Raw genomic sequence first — 22,921 nt, 5'->3', positions numbered from 1 at the left:
GTGGTCTCTGGTTGTAGGGGTCTTTGGGGGGTTACAGCATTCCCTCTGAGAGAATAGATTTCTGTTTCTCTCTCTCCCTCCTCCCTCCCTCTCCCTCTCTCTCCCTCCTTCCCTCCCTCCCTTACTCCTTCTCTCCCTCCCTCCCTCTCTCTCTCTCTCCCTCTCTCTCTCTCCCTCCCTCTCTCTCTCCCTCCTTTCCTCCCTCTCTCTCTCCCCCTCCCTCCCTCCCTCCTTCCCTCCCTCCATCCCTCACTCCTTCTCTCCCTCCCTCCCCCCTCCCCTTTCCTTTTTTCCCCTCCCTCTCTTATGTGAGAAAAAAAGGACTCATGCTCACATCCCAACGGGGGCCTTCAACAGATTCCAAAGGCATCCTCTTACTGGACTACCCAGACATCCAAATGGTGAGAAATAAGTTTCTATTGTTTAAGCCACCCAATATTTGATGTTTCTTAAAGGAGCCCAAACTAAGATATGTTAGAGAGATGTCTGCTTAATTGTAGGTGTGTTTAACACTTAAGGTGGGTAGATCTGGAAATAGAAAAGGATGTCTATAAAATATGATATTCTAGAAAACTGCACGTGTCTTTTGTATGCTTTCCTACCTTTCTGCTCTTATCTGGAAACTCAGAACTGAAAAGAAATAATTGTAACCTAGGTTATCAAGTACAGTTTCTCAGAACACACTTAATATTATATCAGTGCAACTTATATAAAATCCACAGCTTTGGTGAAGCAAGGTATATTTGAAAATACAAGGTGCAAGAAACATGGATTACTGTGTGTTTAGAGAGGCTAAGGAATATATGCAATTATTCCATGTCATGAATTTTGTTAAACAGTAGGTATTTTTCCACCAGGATACTTCCTGTATTGTATTTCCTGCAGCTGAATCAACAAGCCTATCTTCTCATGCATATTAGAATTCTGTTTCACATTTTCTTCTTCTTAACTGGAAAAACTCTGAGGACTTCTCTTCTTTCTGAGTAGAGATGACTATAGGTAAAATACATGCCTAATGTAGAGAAAGAAAGGGCAAAAGTAAGTAAAGTTGATTGACCATTTTTTTTTCTGGAAAACAACTGATAAGAGACAGAGGGAGGAATGCTTAAAAAGTACCCATGTTTTATGAAACAGGAAATAAAGCAAACTGTGTTAATACCTTTTTTATAATGCAAAGACCCCCCCCCCCCGTTTCTTTTGGGTAGTTCTCTCTCTTCTAAAGTTTCACATTTGTCATATATCTTTATATATGGATTTTATGAGACATGTTACACAGTAGAGATAATCATTGTTTTGTTGGTTTGTGAAGATTGGATAAAATGGCCATCTTTCCATTTGATTATTATTTATAGCCCTTGCTATATGGTTACTGAACTAGGATCCTTTGACTTGTTGATCTCTGGATTTAATGACTAATGTTAACTGATATATTTTATCAAAACAGAACAAAGGAAAGATGGAAGGAACAAAGAAGGACAGAAAGAGAAAAGAGGTAGAGAAGAATGGAAAAGATGGAATATTAGAATTTTGGAATTGTATCTATGAACGATTTTGAATCTCTTCTCTTTGTATTAATATGCCATTAGCATGGAAGAAAAAGTGTAAGAAAAACTATAAATATTTTCAAATCTAAAATGAAAGATTAGGGCTAAGGAAGCTAGAAGCTAAAAATGGAAATCTTTTTCTCAATATTCTAGAAAATAATTGGGCTGATTTTTTTCAAATAAAGTTTTGTTCCCTAGGTTTTCATGAGTCTTCAGCATTTACTCCCATTCACTAGAAAGTATTAGCAAAGGAAAAAAAACAAAAAAACAGGAAACAAAATAGACGTAAATGGAAAAATCAGAAACAGTGCTGTTTATTTTGGACATCTGGTTTTGTCAGTAGATACCTGTGCCCATGGTTAAATGTTTAGGTTTGGTACATAAAGCAGTTTTATTTTCTGCTGATAAAAGTGTTCTTGTTCTTACAGTGATACAGTGATATATCTGATCTCTTGATGTCCTACAAAATGCTGTGCACCTTCCAGAAACTTTACTAACAAGAATAACTTCATTGTGTCAGGTTTCCTCCTTGATTTGTGTTATCAAACAGCCTATTAAGGGAGATACAGCACAAATCACAAAGCCCAAGAATGAAAAAATAAATCAGATAAGCTACTTACCTATAAAAAGCATCATGAGATATATTTTTAGCACATATGGGAAGTAGATGGATAAATCAAAGGGCAGCTTGGTGGAATAAGTACCAAATGATTCAAAGTAAGGCAGTGACTGATATATGGCAAATGCTGTACAAACAAAACAAAAAGAAACAAAAACAGCATTACAAAGGTTCCCTTCCTTGATTTGTTACAGGGTTAAGGACTTCATCTCCACAGTTGAAAGATACTTTGAACTTGTACAGATTTTGGTAATGGCTGGATGCGGAATTATTTTGCTAACACTAGTTTGATATAGATTAGACTTAAGATGGGGAGGCTGTTACAGCTGTGTAACCTGTTGAATTTTTGTCCATGATAAACTTTTTCATGCCTACATAAAAAAAGTTTACAGTATTTCTTGAAATGGAAACTCAACATATATCTGTTCCCTTAGCCACAAATCGGGATGAAATATAAACTTGAGAAATGCTGCATGTGTTTGCTTGTCAGAGTTTCGCAATACACATTAGCATAGTGGAGATGCTGAGTTCAGCAGTAATGAAACAGATTTCACCCAACATTTTGTCAACTTAACCAGCCCTGAAAATATCTTCCTCCTCAGTGCCCAGTAATAATTATAGATCCTGAGGACTTCTGTGAGAAATGGTGGCCTGATTATTATGAGGGAAGAAATTGATGTCAGATAAGAGAGAAGGGGGGTTTATGAAGTTGTATCCTATGCAAAGATTTTTTTATAACATTTCATGGAATAAAATGATAGGGTTATATAAGATGTTATCTAAAGGCAAGTTAGGTGAAGTATAATTTCTATAATTTCATATAAGTCTAAAATTAAATAGTCAAAGTTTCCAAAAAGAGATAAATGAAAGAAAAGTCATTAGCTCACAGGATTTTTTAGTCAGACTGGGTGAAGATTTGAATGTTATCAATGCAGGATCTGAAGTTGACACCAAACATGCCATTTACATTGCACCTCAGTATGTAGCATTTTGTTTGTCAATACAATTAGTTAATCATTTTATTTATGTCTACTTAGTTCTACCTTTAGCTGGGGAACATAGTTATTAAGGCACATAAGATTATTTATCAAAAGTTAAACATGTTTCTTCATTGTATATTTTCATACTTTTGACTTCGAAATATTCAGAATTAATCATCAATTTTTGTCATATATGCTTCTACTTTTTTCTGCAAACACTTTATAATTACAAGAAAATTTCATATGTCTAATAAAAGTTGTATGGCAACTATGTAAGGACATGGTTTTCCCAGAAAGGAGGTTTAAAATGATTGAATAACAAAATTGGAAAAGCTTTCAAACATTTATTCTCTCTTCATTTATAGGAAGAGCTTATTCATACTTCTACTTCACCCCATTTTACATTCTTTTAAGATTTATTTCAATAAAATTTTAAAACGCATGATTATATATGATGGGATATAATATATGATGTTCTGACATATGTTTTCAAGTTAATGAATATATCCTTCGTCTTACTATTTTGTAGTATGAAATTTAAAATTTACTCTTAGCCATTTTGGTTTATACATTATTAACCACAGTAATCCTGCTCTAAAATATATGTCAAAAATATATTGCACCTTGCACCCTTTCCTCAATACCAGCTGTTTATTTATTTCTTATAGCATTTCCATATTAAATAACAAATTACTACATTTAATAAATATTTAAATGTATAATGGATCTCAAAGAATGGGCAATCCTTTTGCGTGTATATGCATAGTTTTTAATGCTGTTCTCTATTTTCTCTCAGTAGTCTATTCCCAAGTTTAAAATTGCTCATTTTGAAAAAAAAAACAACTTTTAAAAATCTAATATGGTTTTCTGAAAAAATCCTTGTCTTTTGCCATCAGTAGACAGAAAACATGTTTTGTTTTACTTGCCTTTAAATACTTTATGATTATTACCAATGTCACCATTTCATGTTTAATCTGTTTCCTTGTGTTTTCCTTTCATGACTAGCATTTTTAAAAAATTATTTTATGTCTTAGTTCTCAAAAATTTTAAGCTTTCAGAACTCTCTACCAATTTGTCAAATCCATTACAGAAGAAAGCATATAGTCCCTAAATACCCTCAAGCTCTTTAATAATTTTTGATTTAAAATTTTAGACTTCCATTTATTCTAGGTAATTATGCAGGTCCGTGTGTGTTCAGTAATTCATTCAGAATCTATTGAGCATCTACACCAGTGCATGAAAGGAAGGAAGTAAAAACAGACACTCCAGTACTCTCACATTATTTAGTGTCTAATTAGAGGAATGAAATTTAATCGAAGAATCCTACAAATGTCCTATTATAACTGAGATTGGACCTCTAAAAAGATATTCATGATGCTGTGGGAGGGGTAATTAACTGAAATCAGGAACAGCTTCCTTTGGAAAGTGATGATTAACCTCAAGATCCAATGAATTAGCTGCTGGCAGAGGGTAGGATGAACAGCGACGAAGAGTGGGAAGGGTAGCAGACTACCGAGGGAACTGCTTCTATGCATTAACAGTAAAACCTGATAGGATTTTTAAACATTAAACTTTTTGTTCAAAACTCATCCAGGGAGTAGTGAGGTTAAGGGTTTGAACTCAGCTGTCCTCATTTCTCATATAATAGTTTTTTGTGAAGAATAGCTTTCCAATCTAGCTATGCTTCTTAATGCCTTTCATCTTTGCATCAAGTGAAATGTGTCAGGAAAGATAAACTGTGCAAGCTCAGCTGAGGTAAAAGTGGTAATCAAATCATCAACAAATTAATCCCCAAATGTAATCATCAAAACTAGATAGCTTTTGTCAGTTAAGCCATACAGCTTGTCTTACCTTCAGCAAGAACACACAGGGGATAAATTGGCATCCACAGTGTTTGGCTGAGCCATGTCAAGACAGTATATGACATTCCTATGACAGATAACATGCTGTAAGTATACCTAAAAGGAGACAGGAAATTCATCAGTTTCTTGCTTCTGATGTCTGAAAAATAACAGAAGAAAATATGCCTTACAGAATATATAAACACAAAGGTAAAACTGGAAGATGTACTGGTCACATACTTTATTTCATAAAATGTAGGCAACCAAAAGCTTAAAAAAAAGGGAAGCACCATTTTAGCGACTTCCATGATGAAGGGGATCATGAATAACTGTGGACCAGAACAGAGGAAGCATGTTACTCTTAGCCCTCACGAAATTACAAGAATCCTTGTAGTAACTTTAATTTCATTAAAAAGCCCATTTTATGCAGCCAACAGATTTTTTTTTTAGAATTACTTATTTTTATTGGAAAGTCAGATATACAGAGAGAAGAGACAGAGAGGAAGATCTTTCATCCATTGATTCATTCTCCAAGTGGCCTCAACGGCCGGACCTACACCGATCCAAAGCCAAGAGCCAGATCCCAAGGCTTTGGGCCATCCTCAAATGCTTTTTCCCAGGCCACAAGCAGGGAGCTGGATGGGAAGTGGGACTGCCAGGATTAGAACTGGTGCCTATAAAGGATCCCGGTGCATTCAAGGCAAGGATTTTAGCCATTAGAATGCTGTGCCAGGCCTGCCAACAGGTATTTTAAGACAGACTTATTTGTACATATCTCAGGAATGAATTTTGACAACCAAAATGTGACTTCCAAATCCTTATTTATCATTCTCCTGTATCTATGGTTGTGTCATTTTATGTGTCCAACTAAAGAAATGGCTTTGAGAGCTGGCTTGGGAACAGTAATCAGCTTGAAATAGCTTTGTTTCTTTGAATGGTGGTACTTTTTTTTTCATGTCATATCTAAGAATTCATTGCCACAATCTAAGTCATAAAGATTTAGCCCCATATTGCCTTCTAAGGACTTTATACCTTTGTATGTTTAGTTCTTCCAAGTAAGCTAAGGGGAAACTTTATTCTTTTCCATGTGGCTATCCAGTTGTGCCAGCAGCATTTTCTGAAAACAAACAAAAATTATCCTTTTCCACTGAGTGAGAATTAGACACTCTTGATAAAAATTAATTGGTGAAAAATGTAAGAGTTTATCTCTAGAATATCAGTTCTGTTCCATAATTGATCCTTATGCCAGTCCTATACTCATGACTGTTGTTGTTTTATAGTAAGTTTTCAAATTGGGAAGTTGATTCCTATTTCAACTATGATCCTCTTCAAAATTGTTTTAGTTCTTCTGAGTTCCTTGATTTTCTATTAGAGCCTTGGGATAAATGTCCCATTATTTATTTTAAAAAGCTATCTGGAATTATAAATGGGAATTTCATTGACTAGAGACCAATTTGGGAATATTGGAATCTTAATAGAATGGGAGCTGGTGTTGTGGTAGAGCAAGAAAAGCCGTCACCTGCAATGCTGACATCCTAGGTAAGTGCCAGTTCAAGTCCTGGCTGTTCCACTTCCAACCTAGCTCCATGTTAATGACCGGGGAAATGTAGCATAAGAGGGCTTAAATACTTGGGACCCTGTCACCTATGTTGGAGACCCAGATGAAGTTCCTCTTTCCTGGCTTATTATTGTGGCCATATGGGAAGTGAACCAGTGAGTGAAAAATCTCTATTTCTCCCTTTCTGTAACTCTGACTTTCAAAATAAATGAACAAAAATTTTAAAAAGTGAATATTGTCTTCAATCTAAATAGGATGTAGCTTATGATTTATTTAGATCTTAATGTTTTAAACACTGTAATGCAGTGTTCAGCATACAAATTCTGTATAGCTTTTGTTGAATTTATTCCTAACTGCTTTCTTTTGCTTTTTTTTTTTACATCTGCCAGTGTAGATAGTTTTACTTTTTTTTTTATTTTTCATGATACAGTACTTCTTTTCAATCTGATGCCTCATATTTTTTTTATTTCCTTGGCTAGAATTTTCAATATTAGGTTGAATATAACTATTCTGGGTAAGAGTGGATATCCTTGTCTTGTTTCTGATCTTAGAGAGAAATCATAATTTTTTCATTATTAGCCATCATGTTAGCAATGGGTTTTTCATTTTTTCACTCATGATTCATGTTAAGTCTTTATATGGTAGGTTGGGAAAATAACTACCATAACAGACGAAAAAACTAGAGTTACAAAAGTATAGGTACCCTGGAATTTCAGTGCTGAGTATAACAGAAACAAAAACATGTATATGTAAGAACTTGTACATGCACTTTCATAATAATATTCCCTGTGGCCAAACAATAGAAAGGACCCAAATGTCTGTATAGAATAAATGGATGTGTTGGAAATGGTATATCAACACAATGGCATATTCTTTGGCCACAAAATGCAATGCATTGTTGATTCATGCTACTCTGTGTAAACCTTAAAAACATCATGTTGAGTAATAGAAGCAGTTACAAATAGACCACATACTGGATGATATTGATAATTGTGAGTGGTTGCCAGGGTGGGGGAAAAAAGAGAGGAGACCGGTTTCTTTTGATGAGTGATGAAATGTTCATAAATTAGCGAAAACAGTTACAAAAGTATAGGTACCCTGGAATTTCAGTGCTGAGTATAGTTGCATGTCTCTTTGACTATACCTATAGCCATGAATTTTATATTTTAACGGTGAATTTTATGGCACATAAGTAATAACTCAATATATTTGATTTTTAAAAGGTTAAATTGATTTGCCCAAAATCAATTGGCAAGTAAATAGTGGAAGTGGGTTTCATCCAGTGAGCTTCTGCCATTGCATCCAAATGTCAGCCCATAATATCACACTCCCACTTTCAGTACAGAAGTCATTTGGTTTTCTAATGGACCTATTGAGCATATCTATGACTGGATCAATACTAGTAGTGAAGAACACCCAGCAACAATATACACACACCTACAGTCCTATATATCTGAGGCTCCACAGTCTCATAAATACAAAGTCTCAGGGGCTACAAAGGTCTACAAAATGTACTGTAAGTGTATAAAACCATTTAAAACATTAAAAAATGACTCATGAATACTAAGGAAAATAGAATCATTTTAATTCAGCAAAATATTTTATTGTATTTCACTTTGGGACTCATTATTTAGATTATTTTAATCCAAGTTACTGACAATATAATTCATATGGCATGGATATAATCTCACCTCAGCCACAAAAATAAGACTATCTGTGACCTATTCACATTCAAGCAGAAGGGGCGGTTCTCATTTGTGAAAGATTAACTAGAGCAATGGTTCCTGGGACTTCTGCTTTTGGACTTAAGAACTGTACACAAAACTAGATGTGGAACTGCATTTTTCCTCAGCAAGTGAAGTCCTATGTTTGTCATATTATTGAATGCACAGAAATCAATTTTGTAAATTCTGAAAATCTAATAAAAGTAGGGATTTGCTTATTGAAGTCACATATGCTAGAGCACTTGTAAGCAAGGAGCAAACAGCTGGGAGGCTCGCCCTTCTGGAGGAAACCTCAATGTACTGATTTGCTCTTGTAGCACCGCCATAGGTTTTCATTACTGTTGATATGCCCATTATGAAAAGCACTAAAAGTATATTTTCCTATCAAGATAAAATGATTTGAAAAGAGGTTATGTTTTTCTCTCATACAGAGTAAGAAAATAGAAGCAACTATTACTGGCTCCCCTTTGGAGAGCAATGTTTTAAAAGATTATTTTGCCTTCTTACCTCACCATATCCAAAAGATTCCAAAAGATGAATAAAACACACACCACATACTTCTCTTGGACTTCTTCTTGACTGGTGATCACCACAAAAAGAATGATGATTCTCTCTGTGAGCTGAGAAATAACAGAAAAGTCAAGAATTAGGATCATCTGTTAGGCTTTGTGGCTCATTTTCTAATTTTGAAAACCAGAGCTCTTTGTCAAAGAAATATGGTCTGGCTGGCAATATGTATACCAAAAGTTAACAATGACTGTTTCTGAGGGATTAGGCTTATGGGTGAATTTCATTTCCTCCTCTATTTTTTTTTCTATTTTCCAAATTATATATAATGAGTGAGAAGATAGCACATGTTTTATCTGAATCAGGATTTTTCCCTTTATCCTGCCACATGCACACATGTTTCTGTTCTCTTGGGCAAACCTTTATTGAGTATTCACTACATATTTGATGCTATAATGAAAATATGGTTCTTGTTCCAGAGGGAGGAACAGTGAAGGAAGAATGTGAAACAATTAACTTTTGCACCATGTGTGCTATCCATAGGAGCAAAGGTTTGAGAGGGAAATACTTTCTGCCCAGAGAAATAAGACAGGGAGATTTCTCAAGGCTTTCAACATTTCTCTTGGATCTTGAAAATTAGGTAGACTGGATACGAGAAGAGACGTTGTGGCAAAGGCGGCAGAATGCCAGAATTAGATGTTTGAGAATGCGGGGGACTTGGTAGGTGATAACCAAACGCAGGAATAGAGAACAGGGCACAGAAAGGGGAAAAAATAGAAAATGAAACTGAATATGGACTTCAGGCTGGGTTACTTTGCCTGGATTTTGAATGGCAGGCAAAGACATTTCAGTTTCATCTAATGTAGATGTCATGGGAGCTTTTTTGCATGAGTAGAGGGCAGAGGGAGAGAGTAATCCTAAAGTTTATGCATTGGTGGAGAATGGAAAGAATTCATTCTTGTAACATGTACACATGCCTGAACACATACACACACACACGTGTATTTCAAGCAGTTTGTTGACAAATGGAATTAAAAGATATGTTTATTTTGGCACAAAAAATTTGAAACCCATGCAAAATTTGTTATATCTTTTCAGTGAAATTGTTGTAGTCCCTTCATATATTGTAAGTCAGGAAATATTTACAAATCATTAGAACTCACATATTTTTTATTTAGCTCCAATTACTAGCCTCAAAAAAAAAAGACATTACTCTTTTTCAACCTAAGTATAATGTTTTCTTTTGATATAGTAAAACATGCTGCACATTCTGTATTTTTAGATATTTTTAACAGAAGATGTTACTTTGTTCTCAGAAAAAAAAATACAACTGGCATTAAGTGAGCATACTAGTAGGAAACAGAGCTATTTTTAAAGTAGTTCTCTTTGCTTTTAAAGAGGATCAAGGAAAAAGACCGGGATGACCTACAAATTAGAGTCAATAGTCATTATTTCTAGAAAATCATCTAGGGTAGAGAAATCCAAGATTTGTCAAGAGTGGGTCGGTCCCATGAGCAGAAATCTACACGTGAATACTATTCAGCATATTTGTGATTACAGTAGTGAGTCACAAGGGTCTTTGTGTGGCTAAGGGAAATTAGATATGATTGAAACCTTACTCAGTCTATGAAATTTACCTAAACAGCAATTTTTTCTGTAGTCAGTCTTTATGATATAACCTGTTTCCTTAATCATTTTTACATAATGAACTATAGGTCTTTAAAACATTTGTTCATTTTTATTTTAAAGGTGGAGATAGAAAAAGCAAAGGATGCACCTCCATTTTCTGGTTTACTTTCCAAACTGCTATTGCTCTCAGGGATGGGGCCAGGCCAAGACTTAGAACCACAGACTCCATCTGGGTCTCTCATATAGGTAGAGGGACTCAGGTATGTGAGCTGTCATCTGCTGCATCCCAAATTCAGTAGCAGCAATCCAGGAAGGAATAGAGGTGGGATTAAAACCAGGCACTAAGATGTGGGTGCAGACATCCCACACACTGGCTTAACCTGTAGTGCCCCAATGTGCACCCCATACATGATGCATTATATTGAACTGCAGTGTAAGCACCAAGTGACCCAACCTTGCTGGCATGACACTGGTGGCCTGGTAGCCTCTGGATACAAGATCTTACCAGCAAACAAGAGTTTAGGCACCTCATATCTGATCAGTGCCTCATATCTGATCCATATCTAGTGCCTGGTAATTAGAGAAACCTTCTAGTATTTACTTAAAAAGAAAAAAAGTAAGAGATACGTGCTCATGAAGCATGCATGCAAAATAGCTTTCTGATTACATTACTAGCTAAAAATACGATACTTCTTGATAAACTGATCCACAGATAGGACTTTCTGAAGAATTTGAGAACTAGAAAAGTTAACTGACTTGCCCAAGCCAGTGGCAGACCTGTATACATATCCCAAGTCTCCTGGCTTCCAGAGTTGTAAGTAATCTAAGTTAGGCTGCCCCTAACTGGTGACAGCATAGGAGGAAAATCTAAAAGAGAAAGAGGAGCTGCCTGATGAAATTCATTCTACTGAAGATCATCACTTGTTAGTGGTAAAATCCCACTTGCACTGAAATCAGTGACCAACATGTCAGGAAACTAAACCACTACATACATGCAGACAGCCCCTGAAGCATGATAGCTTGACATAAAGTAGTATAAAATTAATACATGTTCAATAGAAAGTATCCTTTGAATTTTGATTTTTTCCTCTCAGGTACACTGGCTGCATGTCAGACGGTGCCTTCCTGAAATGCCGGGCAACTCCAAGTTAGCCTCGTATACTCATGAGGACTAACAATCAATATTCTCCAGTGTATTGTATCATTAACCTACCATGTTTGATGGGTTAGGTGTATTCAATGTCTGTTATTTAAGATGTTTTCTTGGAATGAATATTACCCCAATTTCTATATTTTCAAGAAAATTATTGTAATTATGTTTATTCTTTTTCTAAAAAAAAGTATTTATTTTTATTTGAAAGAGATTTTACAGAGACAGAAATATTTCCCATCTACTGATTCACTCCCAAAATGCCCACCAGAGCTGAGCTGATTGAAATCTGGGAGCCAGTATCTTCTGGGTCTCCCATGTTGGCACAGGGTCCCAAGGCCTTGAGCCGTCCTCCACTGCCTTCCCAGGCCACAGGCAGGGAGCTGGTTGGGAAGCGGAGCAGCTGAGACACAAATTGGCACCTTTTGTGATGCTGGCACTTGCAGGCAGAGGATTAGCCAGATATGCCACTGTGTGGGCCCCTATTTAAGATATTTTCCATTGCAGTGGGCTTGTTGGGAAGTAACGTCACTGTAAACTAAAGTGAGTACATCTGCACACCCATGTACACGTGAAAACAGCTTCATATGCAGTGCCAATTGAGATCATTAACATTATTTAATTTCTTTGGTTACTTTATGGTTACATACATACCATTTCATTTAGTTTCCTTGATTTGAATCACTCAGACATTCTCATCTTTGTTACTATCAATAGGGTCCTCAAGTACCAAAGAAGTTCACAGTATGTAAATGGTTTCATTACCAAAACACAAAATGAAACCATTTACATACTGTGAACTTCTTTGAGTTTTTCAGAAACATACCATCCACTGGAGGCAAGTGTTGTGGCATAGCAAATAAGGCTGCTGCCTGAAATACCAGCATCCCATATCTTGCCAGTTCACATCCTAGCTGTTTCGCTTCCAATACAACTCCCTGCTGATTAGTAGGGAAAAGCAGTAAAAGATGACTCAGCTATTTAGGTTCCTGCCACCCACATGACTCCTGGCTTTGGCCTGGCCAAGCTCTGCCCATTGTGACCATGTGGCAAGTAAACCAGCACTTGGAATTATCAACCTATGTCTTCCCTCTATGCAGTCCTGACTTTCAAAATAAACAAAACCTTAAACATAAGTTGTTTTCTTCTGTAACACAAAATCATTTAAATACTTCTACCTCTTTGGATTTATTCATCATTCAATAAACACTTATTGAATAGATTGTTTTTGGTATCAAAGGACATAATTATCTGCCCTGTGGTTACTTACATTCTCACTGGTGAAATGAACCCTAAACAAACATATTTGTAGTGTTCAGGAGCCAAATAACCTAAATTTTAGCCACAACATTCACAAGCTAGATGGCCTAGAACAATTAACTTTTGTGTTAGGACTTATACTGGAGACAACTAGTTATCTATTATTATATGCTAATTTTTATAGGCAATATGAATAGGCTAGATTATAAAGGTTAAATTAATGTATGTAAAGAATTTAGAAATGTGGCACATAAAGCCCTAAGTAAATGTATCATTTATTTATTTATTTGTCATTTTAAAGGTAATCTATCATTTTAAAGAAAATAAATATTTAAATATAATTCAATGTAATGGTTCATATATTGAGAGAAAAATTTATTTCCAAGTAATAAAATCAGGGATCAAAGCATGTTGGTTTCAGCACCTATAAAATTACACTTGAACTGTGGCTTTACACTTATTATATCGCAGAATTGCATCATGCATTAAATGCAAAACTGAGAAGAAAATTTAAATCATACAAAGAAAAAAGCATATATAATCAATACCAGGAGACTTTAAAATGTGGAGAATAGTGAGTCAGACTATTGTTAGCACAGTTTTATCACTGACAATATAAGCCTAGTCCCAACTCAAAACGGAACAGAAAAACCTATGTGATATGGAAATCCAGCTAATTATTTAATCTAGCCATGAAGAAAACACCTGCTTAACAGGTAAACAGAAATTATACTGAACCCTGGCTATTTTTTTATAAGATAAATGACATCATCCTTTGGGAATTCCCTCACCTTTCTTAATAGTTTGTGACTGTAACATCTTTGGAGTGACTTGCCAGGCACATGCCTGCTTGCCAGCATCAGAAATAGGATGTGATTGGGGAAGTATATAAATAATTCATGCAAATTGGGATCATAAATGGAATGTATGTAAAAACAAAATTCTAGAGATCATAGGGGCCGGCGGTTTGGCACATCACGTTATGCTACTGCCTGCAATGCCAGCATCCTATATCAGCACTGGTTTGAGTCCTGGTTATTCCACTTCCATTAGCTCTCTGCTAATGTGCCTGGGAAAGCAGCAGATGGCTGAAGTACTTAGTCTCCTCCTGCCAGCCATGTGGAAGACCCAAGCAGAATTCTAAGCTCCGGGCTTTAGTCTGGCCCAGATTTGACTTTTGTGGCCATTTGAGGAGTGAACCAGAAGATAGAAGGTCTCTATTTCAATCTCCCTCTCACTCTCTAACTGTACCTCCCCAAAATAAATAAATAAATAAATCTCTAAAAATCTTAAAAAAAAAAATTAGAAAATTATAATTCCTAGGATTTTTACTTATAGATTCTAATAAATGAAAAATGGATGATATTTATGCATATGCAGTAGTACTGGTTATGATACAAAGGGATATGAAAATGAACCACTTTTATTCAATTATAAAAAATGTAGGGCCCGGCGGCATGGCCTAGCGGCTAAAGTCCTTGCCTAGAACGTGCTGGGATCCCATATGGGCGCCGGTTCTAATCCCAGCAGCCCCACTTCCCATCCAGCTCCCTGCTTGTGGCCTGGGAAAGCAGTCGAAGACGGCCAAAACCTTGGGACCCTGTACCTGCGTGGGAGACCTGGAGGAGCTCCAGGCTCCTGGCTTTGGATCGGCACAGTACCGGCCGTTGTGCTCACTTGGGGAGTGAATCATCAGACAGAAGATCTTCCTCTCTGTCTCTCCTCCTCACTATATATATACATACATATGTATATATATATATATATATATATATATATATATATGTGTGTGTGTGTGTGTGTGTATATATACACATATATGCCATTCCAATAAAAATAAAATAAATCTTTAAAAAAGAAAGAAAGAAATGTATTTGCATTCAAAACATTCCCCAACAGGTGATAAATATAGTGCTTTGAGAGTTTTCTACAAGGAATTTCAGTTCTATGCAATTATAAAAAAAGTTAGTTGTTGGCTATTTTCCCCTGTCTCTTAGGCATTTTTCTTCTCCATCCTAAATCTGTTTCAATACAAACATGTTTCTCAGCCATATGAGCAAGCAAAGCCTGAACAAAGCCCTTCAAAAGCACTACTTCAGTGTTAGTAGTATTGCTTCTTTCACTTCCCTATTTCAAAGGCAACAAAGCTCACTATATTACCTTATACAGTGTTAATTGGCATGTAATTATTTCCAAAAGTAGAAGTCTATAAATAGGTATATTATGGTTTTGTCCCCTTCCCATACATGCATGAAACATGTCAAGTGATTATTACATGAGGGGTCATCAAAAGTCTATGGAAAATGTATATTATAAATTATCTATTCATATTAAACATTTTCATGGCAAGAGAAACTTCTTTTTTAATTGCATTTTACCATGCACTTCTTGAAGCTGCCTCGTGATTAATGCAGTTTTCCTTTAGCAATTGTATATAATTTTGGAAATGCAAAATAGCCTTTTCCCTAGTGTCAAAATAAAGATGTTTGCAAAACATTTAAAAATACACACAACAAAACACAGGAAAGAAACTACCTAATACACGATCAATCACTGCTTGATATATCTGATGTAACTGCTCAACTAGATTCACTGCTGACTGCTAGTTGGAAATACTGTGTTTTTAAAAAATATGTTATGTGAAAGGCAGAGTGACAGAGGAGACAGTGAGAGACAATGAGGTCTCCTGGGTACTGGTTCATTGTCCTAAAGGCTACAAAAGCTAGAGCTGAGCCAGACTCCTGGCAGGAGCCGAGAGCTCAAACTGGATCTGCCAAGTGGGTGGCAGGGGCTCAAGCACTTGGTTCTGTTTTTCAGATGCATCAGCAGGAAACTGGTTTGGAAGCAGAACATCCAAGGCTTAAATCAGTGCTCACCTGTGGGATGCTGATGTCACAGTGGCAGCTTAACCCATGACACAGAGCATCAGCTCCAGAATTATTTTTGCTGTTTGTTTCAAGACCAGTTCCCCAAGTTATGCCTTAGCAATCTTTTGAATGCAAGGTCAAAACTTTACGATAGTAAGGACATGCTTTTTGGCTTACGGTTGCCAATTTTTCTGTATACAGTCAGCTCTAATTACCATATACATGACTTAACTACACTCTTAAACATAGTATTTTCATCTAAAAAAGGGGAAATGAGAAACTTAAAAATGATTACACAAGTTGAGACTTTCAGTTCATTATTTTAAAGCAGCACTCTCAGTCATAATGAGGGAATTGTCTGCAGAATTATAATAGAGGAGCAGACAATGAAACATTAGAAATTACACAATTTTTGAAGCTTTGCCTAATGTCATTTCTATTCTGAAAATCATGGAAATTACAAGTGAATAAAAAATAGATGACAGGGCCCAGCACGGTAGCCTAGCAGCTAAAGTACTCACTTTGAACGCGCAAGGATCCCATATGGCCACTGGTTCTAACCCTAGCAGCCCCACTTCCCAACCAGCTCCCTGCTTATGACCTGGGAAAGCAGTCAAGGATGGCCCAAAGCCTTGGGATCCTGCACCTGCATGGGAGACCCAGAAGAAGATCCTGGCTCCTGGCTTCAGATTGGCACAGCACCAGCCGTTGTGGTCACTAGGGGAGTGAATCATCAGACAGAAAATCTTCCTCTCTGTCTCTCCTCCTCTCTTGTATATCTGACTTTGTGGTAAAAATGAAATCTTAAAAAAAAGATGACAGAAAATAATCTCAAAGGTATTAAAGAAGGAAAAGCACTGTGGCATAATGGGTAAACCTGCTGCTTACTATACTAGCATCCCGTAAGGGCACAGCTAATGTCCCAGCTCTCCATTTCCAGCCGAACTTCCTGCCTATGACCTGGAAAAGGTGGAAGGAAATGGTTCAGATATTTGGGCCTCTGCATCCACATGGCAGAACTGACAGATCTGTTGATCGGACCTGCTGAGGCCCACTAGGAAAGGAATCAACAGATTGGCAGGTTTCTCTCTTGGTTTTTTCCTCCTCCCTCTGTAACTCTGATTTTCAAATAAATAAATAAATAAATAATCAATCTCTTAAAAAAGGGAGAAATTATACTAAGAATTAATACATATCAGCCCTAGATGAGAATTGGCAATTGTCTTCTTTAATGTGGTGATCCCTGACACGTTAGCCCTCCAGGGACTAAAGACTTCAAAATCATTTGAGATCTATTAAAAGAAGACTCTGCCAATTTGACTTTCAATTTAAAAAGCCAGTGGATATTTACAGTTATTTTAAATTACCAACCCAGGAGTTGGTCCTTTGATTACAGTGACCATACACATATTCCTATAAACCATTAGAGTTTTAATGATAGTGATGAAAATCACACTAAACTATTTTGGAATTTGCAGAACTCTAAGAAACCAAATGTCTAGTGTTTATATAGCTTATTTTATTAACTAACTCCAGATAATAAAAGCATATGGCCCATGCCTATTTCCTTGGCACATCTAAGTACTCATTAACTTTTTAAAAAAAAATCTTTATTTTTCATGATACAATTCCTTAGGCTCAGGGATTTCACTTTATATTACTCTCCCTCATCCCTCCCTGTAACTGTTTTTCCCTATATTGCCAGTTTGGTCCCTCAACTACAGTTGTGAGTCCATCATTCTGCTATTTAAGTGTGTCCTGACATTGCATGTTTAGACAACGGCATAAAATCCAGCATTCCATTGGCAAGGTATATTTAACAGTTTCATTGGGAATCTATCTCTCATTCAGAAGTGGAGATGCATACTGCAATGTCTCCACTTCATGGCATCTTTGCCTCCATTATACAGTTCCTCTAGATAAATATAGGCATATACATGCTTACCTATTTACCCACTTGCTTTCCTTTCTTATGAAACAACCTATACTTCCTGTATACATTCCCTACAATGATAAAACCTTAAATGAGGCTATATTTTGAAAATATTGTTACTATCCTGTTAATATTAGATAATTTTGCCAAAATAAAATTTTAATGAAATTGATCATACTCCAAGCAAAATAATTCTATATAATAGAATATACCCATGATTTATCCTGGACTGTTAATTCTGTTTTTTGAAGTTAGCATTAGAGGAAGCTTGTACCATAATGCATGTTGGTTGTTTCAAAGTACAGCAGACCTGTCGACTAAGTCATCAACACCAATAAATAAGGTTCCCAGACAGTGTGCTGCCTTTGCACAGATGTGTGTGCCGTCCTCTCTTACTCTCAAAGGCAATTTGTTTACAGGAATTCCATCCAAATCATAGGTGGCTAACTGTGCACTATATTATTACTTTATTACATGCTATTGTTCTAGTTTTTATTTTATATTTCAGCATATAAAATGTCTATTTGAATGCATACTATTTGCTTTTATTTCATAAGTATAATTTAAGAATATCCCATATATGTAGTGCTAAGTTTTTGCTAGATTCCTTAGGATTATATTAATCTTTATATCTTATATACTTCCAGGGTATTTAAATAAATTTTAATGAAGGGATGTATGCTCTTACTTTAGTCGGTAAAATGTAAGGTATACAGCTGCATTCAAATTTCTTTGTTACGTTCTGGCAATGCAATAAGATTATGATATTTTAATAGTTTTATAATGCAAATGTATTGTTTAGTCACTTGAAAGTTTTTCACATTTATTTTGAAGATAGCTAAAATTACACAGACACTGGTCCCCATTCCTTCCTAGTTTAAGCATATGCCATGGTCATCCTGCCTTTCTCTCTCCTTCCTGAGGAAAATACCACATTTTAATTTTTCTTACCTTAGAAGAGCACTGACTTTTTAAATCTGAATTTCCAATCCTCTTTCAGTCTGCCTTTGGAAAGAACCTGGCTATCTAGAGCTAAAAAGCATGGTACAGGGGAAAAATAATAGCTAAAACAATAGCTGTTGTTACTGGGTATCATATTCCTAACTAAAATGCCAAGTAGTTTTTTTTCCATTCACAGTTTCAGCTACCCCATAACCTACATGCTGTTATCACATTACATAAGAAAATGAAGTTTAGAATAATTAAATGGCTTGCTTAAAAATCACACAAACTAGTAAGAGCTGAAACTGAGATTTGAATCTAAGTCTGTGGGATCCAAAATCAACACTGACACATAATGCTGGCTAAGCAGAAATGATCTCCCCTCTCCACTTGTACTCAGTAAAACTGGTGGAATGAATGGGTGGGATGTATTCTTCTCTATAGATGTGGAAATATGGATTCCTTGGTTGCATTGTTTTTAAAAACACCTTTGTCAAGTACTGTGTGTCCTTTCCCCTACAACAGCCCAGTGCTTATGGTTGCTACGATCCCACAGTGATAACCAGAAGAGCAAGCATCAAATCCAAATGGCTCCAGTTCTGTGCCTCGCCATCATGTAACAGTCCCCAGGCAGTGACACAGTTTGTGTGGGGGCTGCTCTAAAATCTCCTCTCAGGACAGAATCAGTATGATACCGCATAGATCAATAAGCACACTGCCTTGAATGCTTCTACCTGGCTACTGGAACTGTGCAGTGTTTCAGAGTAAGGTAGTCCTTGCATGGGATTAATTCTCCTTATCAGGATTTTTTTAACTGCTGCAGAATTAAGAGAGGCTATAAACAGGACAGTCTATATGTGAAACAGTCTATAATGATGATGATGATGCATTTAATACCCACCTGCAAAAACCTTGGGAAAAGAAAGCTTGATTCAATGCCAACATATATATGCAGTAACTCCAGGAGAGAAATAGATTGGCAAAGTTGCATCACAAGTCCAATAGCATAAAAAGTGTCAACCATTGAGTCTGTGTCCAACAAATTGAAAATACAAATATGATTAGTGAAATCTAGATCATGACCTACATCATACAGAACTTTCAAATAAAATGAGACTATTCATTTTTCATTAAACGTGAAAAGGCTCTAATCAACCACAAATAATTAAGAACATGATTCAGTCAGTGACAGTACTATATATTTCAAAAAAAAATTGAGAAAGAAAGCTTAATAGCCAAAGATGCATTATTTATAGCCCATGTTTAAAACGATAAAGCTGCCCCCACATAAGTCACCAAATAGAATCTAGACTACCTCAAGGCTAAATAATATGGAGTTAAGCTTGTTAAGGAAATTGTGCTCATAGCTTTTCCATTTACAAGACAAAAAAAAAAAATGATGAGAGAAAATGAGATTTGAGAGAAATTCTTCCTGCTTGTTTTTTGCTGAAGCCAGCAGTTGCTCAAATTGTCAAGTCACTCAAAAGTTGTAAACTATGATGACACATACCCATGTGGGTTTGTAGCATGAAGGGAATGTTATTTCGACAATCATTTAGTGATTCATTTTTAAGATGTTAAAATGATATTTTAAAAAGGGTCTTTACTTTTCAGGAACTTTGAGGAAGCTTATGATTTAGCTAAATCCCCTATAAGTGATTAGTCATCTATAAGTGTGTCATTTACACATTGCTTCTGAAGGAGACCCAATGGAAGGCTCAGAAGTGTAACTTTCATTCACTAGTAGTCTCCAGTTCCCATAGACCTAGGGAGTAAAGACAATGGTTGATTCTGATTAATTGTGATTTTTCTGCATGAAATATGAAATGGAGATTTTCCGCAAAGCATGCCAAGTCATCTAAGGCTTGGTACAAGCCAGAAAAGAACAGTGAAATGGCATCACCCCGGTGCCATGCCTGTTTTCAGGATGGCACACCTGCTCCAGTGGAAGTCAAGTCCCTCTGCTACTCCACTTACTCCTTCTCCAAGAAACTTTCAGTGGTCAAAATAAGCAAGAAGCACAGTTACTGAACACTATACATTTCAGAGAAGTAAAGAATATTAGGTAGGCTTTAGAATTTTAAAATTAATGCAGTCAAGACTGGGTGATAATAACAATTAAAAGTCAAAAACTTCTAAAGTTTTACCTTTTCCAAACGAAAAAAATCTGACTGTCATGTTTGTAAATATCCATGAGTGGCCACAGAACTGGATTAAGTAATAGATGAAAAGATATGCACTCTTCCTGTACCTATAATTACAGCAAAATATCATTAAACACTTTTTAATGATCATCTTTTCATTACTGCATATATGTGTAATGCTCTGGCCAACCTAAGCAAGCAAAAGAAAATGGTTCCATATCAGAGTCTTTCCTGTGGTGATATCAAACACACATCAGATTTCTTTAAATAAGTTTAAATTTAAAATTCATTGTTTAAAATGCAAAGAAACAGAGCTTCCATCCATTGCTTCTGGCCCCAAATGTAATAGCCAAGGCTGGGCCAGAATGAATGAAACCAGAAGCCCAGAACTCAATCCAAGTCTCCCATACCAAAAGCAGGGACCTATCTACTGGGGCCTCTGCACCCCCAGGGCGGTTTAACAGGAAGCCTAAATGGCAGGCAGAGCTGGAACTTGAGCCCAGGCACTGGACTATGGGTGAGGGCACCCGTGGCTCCTGACACCAGTTGCTACACATCATTTTCTGAAGATACCCATAATGCACACTGTCTTCTAAAGTAGAAGGATCTTCAAGATCACAGATTATGAAAAAAAAAGCATAGATCTTTCTAAAAATTGGCACCCAAATCAACTGAATTCCATTTGCCATGAACTTTCTGAAGTATCCTCATATATTGAGCTTGCTTCAAACAAAATAGTTATTTTTCAAAAGCTTTTACCTTTTGTTAAAGTACTCGCCTTGCTGCTCACCAGGAGATAAAACTGGAGAAAATACATTTCAATGATCTCTTTTGGGGGAGAGGGGGGGTGCAGTAGGGTTGGGGAGGTCAGTATGTTTATTAAGTTTAGATTCTGAGAGATTACTGGTTTATGTTGAAGAGTGGGGAGAAGGGTAGTGAGGGTGGCAACATCAAATGGATAATTCAGCAATTGGACACAACTGACTTGAATGCCTTCCTGACTGGGGTGAGTCTCGGCCCTTGCAGGAGACTCACTACATTTTGCAAGTGCAATCTTCCCCCTTAGAAATGCAGAGAAAGCAGCTGAGTAGCTCAGGCCAAAAAGGGAAGTCTAGCCGATTGATAAACATGTTGTGGGTTCCTGGGAGGATGACTAAGGGAAGATCTACAGATAACAGAACATGAAGGAGCTGGGCAGACTATTGTTTGAAGTGTCTTCCCTGGAAGTGTGGAAGGGTGTGGGAGTGGCTCTGCGGGTGTACACGAGGTCCTCTGCTAGTTGGAGATGGGAAAAAGCCTCTGAGAAACAGGGCAAAGAAGCTGGCCCAGCAGATGCCAAGCAGCTAGAAAATCCTATGTGAGCCCCCCCATAGATGATGCCAACTGCTGAAGCGGTGGGGAAGATGAAATCCTACAGGGGAACCGTCCAGGCCTGTCCTTAACATATTTACATCCCCAGGCCCCACTCCTGTACCACCGAATCTGTTCTCTTGGAAACTACATGTGTGTGTCATAGGTGTTCCCAAAGTAGGCACGTCCATAATGTGAGCCCGCAATACGGTGTCTGAAAAAGTCAACGACAGACTCTCGGTAGGGAGCAAACAGACCCAAAGCGTGTACTTCGTTCCTTCCCATTTCCTCATTTGTGAAAGGGGAAAAATAGCAGGGACCTTCTTCCTGGGCGATCTAGAGAGTTAGTCAATACCCCAGAAGAGCTCCGGGGGGGCGGGGTGAGGGATGCGGGGCGCAGGGCTGGGTGGCGCCGAGCCGTGGGTCCCCGCCGCCAAGGGCAGCCCCCGCCTGCGCAGCCTCTCCTCCCGGCCCCCTGCCCGCCAGCCTCGGCCGAGCGCCCTACCTGGGCTGCAGCCAGGCGGGCAGCGCCATGAGCTCGGTGCGCTGTCGCCGCCAGGGCCTCCAGCGCCGTCCGGGAAGGAGCCGGGGCGGGGCGCCCGGAGGCCGGGGCGAGGAAGGGCTGGGCCTCGCCACAAGCTGCGGGTTTTCAAAAAAAAAAAAAAAAAAAAAAAAACAAGGTCGAGCTCTGGGCAAGCGAGGCAGAAGTTCCTTACATTCCAGCAGAGAAGGAACTGACTCACCGGGCCAGCCGCCTACAGGCCATGCTTACCAAGCTTCAGTTAAGGATGCCTGCTCTGAGAGGTTACAAGTCCCCTGGAAATGATCCTACACCCCCTGGACACGTGGTCCGCACCTGCAAGCCAGGGGCAG

The 22,921-nt window shown here is 37.4% G+C and overlaps 1 protein-coding gene across 4 annotated transcripts; it reads right to left on the bottom strand.

Moving 5' to 3' along the window:
- Positions 1-273: 273 nt before the first annotated feature.
- HACD4 (3-hydroxyacyl-CoA dehydratase 4) lies at positions 274-22,657 on the bottom strand. Of its 4 annotated transcripts, none has more exons than XM_004581076.3 (7): positions 22,554-22,657; positions 20,702-20,805; positions 19,456-19,583; positions 8,774-8,886; positions 4,995-5,101; positions 2,165-2,290; positions 274-1,012 (listed from the first exon to the last, which is right to left on the bottom strand). In XM_004581076.3, the coding sequence occupies exons 1-7, from the start codon at positions 22,580-22,582 to the stop codon at positions 930-932; spliced, it is 690 nt and encodes a 229-aa protein (XP_004581133.2). In that variant the 5' UTR covers positions 22,583-22,657; the 3' UTR covers positions 274-929. The 4 variants fall into 4 exon arrangements, with proteins under 4 accessions (XP_004581133.2, XP_058528575.1, XP_058528577.1 ...); XM_058672592.1 differs by having other exon boundaries at positions 8,825-8,886; XM_058672594.1 differs by lacking the exon at positions 20,702-20,805 and having other exon boundaries at positions 22,554-22,639.
- Positions 22,658-22,921: the final 264 nt, after the last annotated feature.

The sequence above is a fragment of the Ochotona princeps genome, chromosome 14, assembly GCF_030435755.1.
Source record: "Ochotona princeps isolate mOchPri1 chromosome 14, mOchPri1.hap1, whole genome shotgun sequence".
Taxonomy (NCBI): domain Eukaryota; kingdom Metazoa; phylum Chordata; class Mammalia; order Lagomorpha; family Ochotonidae; genus Ochotona; species Ochotona princeps.
This window is presented reverse-complemented; position numbering and strand designations above follow the sequence as displayed.

Coding starts and splice junctions, on each gene's coding strand:
- HACD4 (XM_004581076.3), bottom strand. CDS start 22,582: ATGGCGCTGCCCGCCTGGCTGCAGCCCAG. Junction 20,806..22,553: donor CCCGCCTGGCTGCAGCCCAG/GTAGGGCGCTCG, acceptor CTGTAATTATAG/GTACAGGAAGAGTGCATATC. Junction 1,013..2,164: donor TCTCATGATGCTTTTTATAG/GTAAGTAGCTTA, acceptor TCTCTACATTAG/GCATGTATTTTACCTATAGT.